Source organism: Bos indicus x Bos taurus, chromosome 20, assembly GCF_003369695.1.
Source record: "Bos indicus x Bos taurus breed Angus x Brahman F1 hybrid chromosome 20, Bos_hybrid_MaternalHap_v2.0, whole genome shotgun sequence".
Lineage (NCBI taxonomy): Eukaryota > Metazoa > Chordata > Mammalia > Artiodactyla > Bovidae > Bos > Bos indicus x Bos taurus.
The window spans coordinates 12,899,484-12,906,802 of record NC_040095.1 but is presented as its reverse complement, the minus strand read 5'-3'; the positions used below and the strand labels follow the sequence as shown (position 1 = coordinate 12,906,802).

Below are 7,319 nucleotides of genomic sequence, written 5' to 3'. Positions count from 1 at the left end.
ATGCAGCATCAATCTCTTGCTTGACCATAAGCTCCTCAAGGGCAGGAGACTTGCCTTATTCATCTTTGTATCCCCTGCAAGCACTGGGCACACATCTCAATCAACATCTGTGAAATTGAATCTGGTTGAATTTATCTCCCAGGTTGCAGTGCCAAAGCTCAGAATAGGAATGCAATAGGAATGGAGCTGAAGGTGAGTGAGGAATCATTTTTTTTCCCACTGCTGAGCTGCCTGCTGGCTTCTGAGAAATTCAAGTCACCCCATCACCCTGAAGGCTACCCGGGGGGAGGCTGTTAAGGTGATTCTATTGGTACCCTTGGTGGAAGTTCTTTCTCCTGGTTCTTAGAGGTAAAGAAAATGAATCAACTAGTCCTGTATTTTGTCGGTTTGCAAGCCAGGGCTAGGAGAATGTAAAGTGGAAATGTGATCTCTTTTCATCCTCTGCTTGGTTGATGTGGAAAGACAGGCAATGGTGGGCCAGCACTCCTCTCTAATTTAGCTTTGTCTAGTATCTGGTACAGAGCTGGGCATATTCTTGGTCCTAATTAAATTGCTGTTTAGTTGCTCATTCCTGTCGGACTCTTTTGCGACCCCAGGGACTGTAGCCCACAAGGCTTCTCTGTCCATGGACTTTTCCAGGCAAGAATACTGGAGTGGGTTGCCGTTTCCTCTCCAGGGGCTCTTTCCGACCCAGGAACCCCAGCCTCCTGCATTGCAGGTGGATTCTTTACCACTGAGCCACCATAGGGGCATAATTTGTCATTTCCCTCCCTTTCAAAAGGTACACACATCTTTATTCAATTGCCAAACAGAAATAAAGAGAGAAAATAGTCTTTTGAAAACCCTCCATGTGTCTAAGCCAGGCAGTCTGCTGAAGCTGTGCATATATTTGCTCTAACTCTGCTCATAGAGAGACAAGACAGGTGTGATCATCTTCACTTCCAGTTGAGGATACTGAAGCCCGTGGAGCTCAGGTGGAGAATCCGGGATCGGAGATCAGCTCGGTTTGGACGCACTCACCATACCATGAAGTTTCCCCCTTTCTCCTCCAGCACGCAGGTGGGTGCGTGCGTGTGCGTGACTGTTTGTGTTTCCTTTTACCCCTAAAGCCCGCTACTTCTCCTTCTGGTCAGTTTCCTGGATTCCACTTTTTCGAAACAAAGTCCAGTTCTCCAAGGCTGCACTGCCCTCCTCGGCCATCTCCTTTCCCCCTGGGGTTCCCAGGACCGCCAGCCACTCCTTGGCTAAATTCAGAGTCCCAGCCTTCGGCTCGGATTCCGGGCTCCACTGCAACCCTCCAGGGCCGGGGGTCTCCCTCGGGTCCCCGGGGCTGGGGGAGCTCAGGCGGGACCCCGCAGCCCGCGCCTCGGCCCCGCCTCCCCTACCTGACGCCGGTGCGCCTGAGGCTCCGTAGCCTCCGCCCACCGGGGCGCCTGTCCTGCCATTGGCTCCCCCTACTGCCCGTCTCTTTCGCCGGCCCCGTTCGGTCCCGGAGGCAGGTTTTGCCGGAGAAGCCGCAGTCCCGGCGGCTCCAGCGCAGAGTCGGAGGACTGTGGAGCTGAGTGCGGACCGGCACTGGCATGTCTCCTTGCCAGGGAGCTCCCGTCAGCCGCCAGGCCCGGGCGGCTGCTAACTTGGCTGCAGGCTCCGGCGGTCCGGCCGCGGCCATGTAGTCACCGGCGGGGCTCCCCGCAGCCCGGGAGCAGCAGCGAGAGCAAGCCGGAGCCCAGCAGCTCGCGGCTTCCCCGGGAGGCGCTGAGTGCGCGCCTCGCCCCCGCCGCCCCTCGGGCCGCACTTTGGGTCCGAGAGGGAAATGGGGGAGAAAGTTTCGGAGGCGCCTGAGCCAGTGCCCCGCGGCTGCAGCAGTCACGGTGCTCCGACTCCCGCCCCTGCGGTGGCTGCCGAGTCCTCGCCCGGCGCTTCCTCGGCGGAGTCCTCCTCGGGCTCGGAAACTCTGTCGGAGGAAGGGGAGCCTGGCTTCTCCCGCGAGCAGCCGCCGCCGCCGCCGCCGGGTGGAGCTCGGCCGGCCGCCGCGTGGGCTCCGGCGCTCTCGGTGCCGGAGCGTGGAGTCTCAGCGCCGCCGCCGCGCCCGGGAGGAGCCGCGCCACCCGCGCCCCGGGGCAGCAGCGCGTCCCAGGAGGAGCAGGACGAGGAGGTGGGCCCCGCCTTCCCCACCTCGACCCCTCTGGTCCGGGCTGCCAGGCGACCCCAGCTCTCTACCCCGCACGCGAGTGGTGGGCAGTGCGCACTGGGGCATGGAGCTGGGAAGGGACCCCAGGTGCTGTGCGCCGTGCCCCGGGTAATGACAGTTAGGAGCCTCGCTGTGGGTCATTGGTTTCCCAGTGGCTGTCACTTGTGTGTGTGTGTGTGTGTGTTCGTGTACATGTGCTGGCTGACAGTGTGCTTATACAGTATCAAAGCAGCATACTCCTTCAGGTCTGGATTTGCTCCGCTGGGTGTGTGAATGGATGTGACGCTGACCACTTGGTTTGTCCCCACAACTAAGACTTCCTTCTCCGAAGTGGGCGTTGCTTTGCGCCGTAGCGCTTGGGCACAGGGGAATGGGGCGAAGAGATGGGTGTGAGAGTAGAGTGGGTGTGTGGGGGTGGGGGGCAGTTGGTGGCAGTACCCGCGAAGTTGCGCTGCGGGTTTCGGGGGCATCCGCCCCAGGATCGCGGAAGGGTGATTTTGGCTGTTCTCCCGGCGTCGGTTCTTCGAGAGAGGGGGACTCCTAGCTCTGGGCTGGCAGCGCTGAACTGAGCTTCTGCATCTCCCATTTGGACTCGTTCCGGGGTGTCCAGATGCGTGCCGGTCGCCAGACTGAATAGGGAATGCAGCCCCTTCTTCGGGAGACTGTGTCCATCCTGGTTTATTCGTCCACCCTGGTTTCTTGGAAGAATATTTGTGTGAAACTTGTGGGTCGCGTCCTGATATATCGAGACCGTGACTTGGTGTCCTCCCGCCTGTTTTCTCTGGCTTTTTCCTGTCTTGGGAGGACAATTACGGAAGCATAAGATTCTTGGTATCTTTGATTGTTTGCTTTGGACGTTTCTTGTGGGGAAGTCATCTTGATCAGGCAGGGCCATAAATAAAACATTACCCCAACAGAACCGCCTCCTTGGGAAGTTAGTTCCTCAGAGCCAGAGTTGTATTTTCCTCCTGTCTGACGGGGTTAGCTTTAGTAAGTAATTGTCTTTGCTTCTCAGCACATGCAGACTGAGGCCAGTGCTCTGACAGTAGCCTCCTGGGGACGCCAGCCTGCAGGCAAAGACTGCATCTGGTACAGAATGAGAAGAGTCAAGTCCTAGCCCAGCAGAGATGGAGCAAACCCTAGTGGTTGGCCAACCCTCTGGCAGTAACCAGGACCCATTCCCCAATGCCTGGTGGAGCGTGGAGATCCTGGACGGGGGTCTGGAGATCTGTTTCCTAGAACTGCCTGTGCTCCTGAACTGTGAGACCTCGGATGAGTTGATTCCTCGGAGGTCAGTTTAATAATCTGTAAAGTGAGAGGTATAACTAGTGAACTTCAAGGTAAAGTTTATTGTCACACAAACACTCCCCTTTTTTGATCAGGACTTTAGGATGGATCCAAAGTTCAGATGGATCCAAAGTTCAGATGGATCCTAAGAACAGAGTACCAAGAGTTAAGCTGAGCACCACACCTGTCACAGAGCTACCTGGGGATATGACCCAACTTAATGATTTATTAATACTGTTAGATTCCAATATAGTGTTGCCATTGGTAGAGAAGGTGGTACAATTAGATGCCCTGTGTTTTCTGGGAGGCTGGGAGTATGCTTCATGATACATAACAAGGTCTTGCAGATCCCAGGCAGAGGAAGACAGGAACTTCTTACTTTTGATCAGGATCCTGTAGCTGGTTTATTGCTTGGCCTCAGGGTGACAGTGTTTTATTTTCTTGGAAGTGGATATAATGATAGCTTATTTCACAGGCACTGCAGTGAGGATTGGTTGATTGAAACACATTTTGAAAAGTGGAATGACTAAATAACATTGGTCAGTATTTGTGAAGTCTCAATTGGATGTAAAGTGATACAGTATTGCAATTTATTGTGTAACTTAACCTGTGGCAGGGGATGCTGGAAATTGTCCAGGAGTGGAAATCTTGACTTGCTCTGAGAATTTTAAAGCAAGACTGAAACTGTGAGTAGAGAAATGATAGTCTTTGTGGCAGGGGTTGAAGTCCAGTGCACATTTTCTGGCTCTTACACTGGTGCAGGGGGGCCCCCCTTCGAGGGGGTGCAGTGGGTCTCTTTGAGAACCTAATGAAAGCTCTCCATCCTCTCCTCAGGAAACAGGCATCATTATAAATACCATTCTAGTGGGTTGAGTGAGGAATACTGGGTTACACAGTCTCAGTTTGGTAGAAAGGTGTGGGTTTGATTTCCAGCTCTGCCACCTTAACTGTATGTGGGGTGTGGACTCCTCCACTGATGTAAGGCCTGATTTTCCCCCTCTTAAATGGAAATGATAATAGTAGAGTCATTTGGCATTTTATACATGCCACCTAATTTAATCCTAGCATAGTATCTAGAATTGAATACTAAGTGAATATTAATTTTTCCGGTTCATTTGTGATTAAAAATGTTGTGAAAGGACGTACAAGTTTGGGCTGGCTTATTTTATTTATGCATAATTAATCTGCTCCCTACTTTCAGAGGACCGAAGGCTGTGGCTTTTCTGTTTATTACCATTGTGTTAGTACAAGCTGGGAAACAGTTTTTATTTGTATCAGATGTATTATGGCAAGGCACAGTTAGTGTAGTGTTAGTTAGGCAATAGCAAGGTACTGAGTATAAAGCCTTTAAAAGGCTTAAGTGAAACCCATAAAGTGGAAGAAGATTCATTTAGATTTAAAAATTGTATGTCTAGCTTGGGATAATCACTGTTTTCCAAAATTTTTTTTCATCACTTATTGCATCAATTTTTAAAAAGCAGCAAAATTAAATTTCCTAGTGTATGATTGCAGTGCTAATTTTTAGTGCACCTTTATTAAAGCTGCTTGCATACACTAGCGGAGAAGGTGATGGCACCCCACTCCAGTACTCTTGCCTGGAAAATCCCATGGACAGAGGAGCCTGGTAGGCTGCAGTCCATGGGGTCGCAAAGAGTCGGACACGACTGAAGCGACTTAGTAGCAGCAGCATACACTAGTAATATCAGCAGTGTTTGAACTACTTCATATTTTATCTTATTGTCAGTATTTGTGTAAACTTACAAAGTCTCATAGACTTACATCAACCCTTTAAGCTTTTGATGTCTAAAAAACAATAGTTTAACATGACAACAGTTGTAATTTTCATGTATCTAATAATCAAACACATGAGAGAGATGGTGTATGGTTTTTTGTTTGAATAAAGTGCCTTTGACTTTCCCCTTGATTCCCCAAACCTGTGGACTTTGGGGTCTCTGCAAGTTGAGGGTAACAGGCTGTGTTTTGAGTAGTCACAATGAGTGAAATTGGAGTGTCCCTCTAACCACATTTCTGCGATCTGCTCTCAGGCATATCTCTGCCCTGTCCCTTCTCAGAGCACCTGTGCTGACCCTCATAAAGTACTCAGTGCTGCCCGTTGTGTGTCAGTGAACTCCTGAGGCCAGGAATTTTGTCTTTGTATGTTAGCCCAGTGCTTCTTATACATTAGTGGAGGCTCAGTACATATATTTTGAATGAGAGAGGAAAATACATCTTTGAAAACAGTTGCACATTTGACTGGAGTGACCATATGAGTATTCTTTTGTTGTGAATTATGCTTAAACCTCTAGATTTCTTATATATATATATTAAAAAAAAAAAAGCCTCATGGATCCCAGTGAAAATATTACGAGCAGTTTTTCCAGGTAAATTTTGAAGGAAGTCAAATCAGTGAGGATCCATTCACAATGCCTGTGCAAGGACTTGTGCGTTACCTCTGCTTTTCACTGTGTGTGTTAGAGCTTGAAACTTTCAGGGATTCTTAGCATAGTAGAAAAAAGGCTTAGTAGCTAAAAGGATTTTCAGCTCAATATAAAGCGTTTCATTCATACTTTGCTACCCTAAAGGATTTACTTTACTGCCAAGCGGGGGAAAACAGTTGCCCCTATTAACAATAGGCACAATTAGGGGCTGTTGTTTAAGTGTTCTATTAATGATCTGAGCTTGAAGACTGCTTTTAATATCATGCATAGATGAATGTCTAGACTTCATTGGTGAAGAGAATAACTAGTAAAACAGCAGCCATGAGTTCAGTGAAGCTTTTCAGGGAATTGATATTTTATGAATCACAGCAGCTACATAATTTAAAAAAAGTAGTGCGTAAATCTTGACACATTTATCATTGAGTCTTGTCTTTGACTCCCTGATTCAATAAGAGTCACAGGTTTACAGCATCAGACAGCAGACAGCCAACGTATGCTGAGTCTGACACCTGAGAAGCAGCACCCTGGGTGCTGAAGATATGAAGGTGGGCAAGACAGAGATAGTCTTGACCTCACGAAGCTTCTAGTCTAGTGGGGGAGATACTCCCAAAACTCATGACTCTTCAGTAATTGATTTCCAAGGTGATAGGTAGATGGGGAACAGGCAGCGAGGGAGTTTATACCTCTTCTCACCTGGGAGGTGGGAACTGCCTTCCTGGGAAGTTATTGGAGAAGGGAAGCGATAGAGTAATGTGGGTAGCAGAGAGAGCTTGAGGGTCTAGGGGCTAAGAGACATCTGCATTGTGTGCATGAAGCAGAGAAGGGCCTGGCATCAGGGCATGTGGGAGAGAGAAGCAGTGGCTGGGTCATGCATGGGCTTTGGACTTTATTCTGAGGCCCTGGGAGCACACTGAAGGGTTTGAAGCAAGGAAATGACTCAATCAGACTGGTATTCCCGGAGGTCAGGCAGTGTGGAGCCCACCTGTTGATGCTGCAGTGCAGCTGGTTGAAATGTTCCAGGTTACCTGGGAGCTGACGACCTAAGAAGATGGCACCTTAGTAAACGGCATGTTGATGGAAAGTGGAGCTCAGGAATCCATGTAAACACACAGGAAATGGAACGGGAAATGAGTTTAGGTCTATTCAAGAGAACACCTTCGTGTCTGCAGTGTTGGCTTAAGACTAGGATCTATTGAAGGAAAACCTTTAGTGATGAATGGAGACTGAGAAGAGGGCCTTGCAAATGCTCGTTTCCACAGTCAGTTGCAGGGGCCATCGACCTGAGGTGAAAATAAGGGGTGATTGCCCAGAGGTGGCGTGAGATTCTCTGGCCATGGGAAGTGCGGTGTCTGTGAGCTAATAACACACGTTCTGAGAATCTGGCTAGTTTGCCTGCATGTTCC

General features: G+C 49.7%; 1 protein-coding gene across 5 annotated transcripts in view; it reads left to right on the top strand.

Moving 5' to 3' along the window:
- Window positions 1–1,511: 1,511 nt before the first annotated feature.
- MAST4 (microtubule associated serine/threonine kinase family member 4) overlaps window positions 1,512–7,319 on the top strand; it is a 619,741-nt gene continuing 613,933 nt past the window's right edge. For 4 of the 5 annotated variants that reach the window (XM_027519962.1, XM_027519961.1, XM_027519964.1 and 1 more), the window contains exon 1: window positions 1,512–2,155. In XM_027519962.1, the coding sequence (XP_027375763.1) occupies window positions 1,814–2,155 (342 nt within the window). In that variant the 5' untranslated portion in view covers window positions 1,512–1,813. The remainder of the gene's footprint in view (window positions 2,156–7,319) is intronic. The other variant, XM_027519963.1, reaches the window with a different exon arrangement.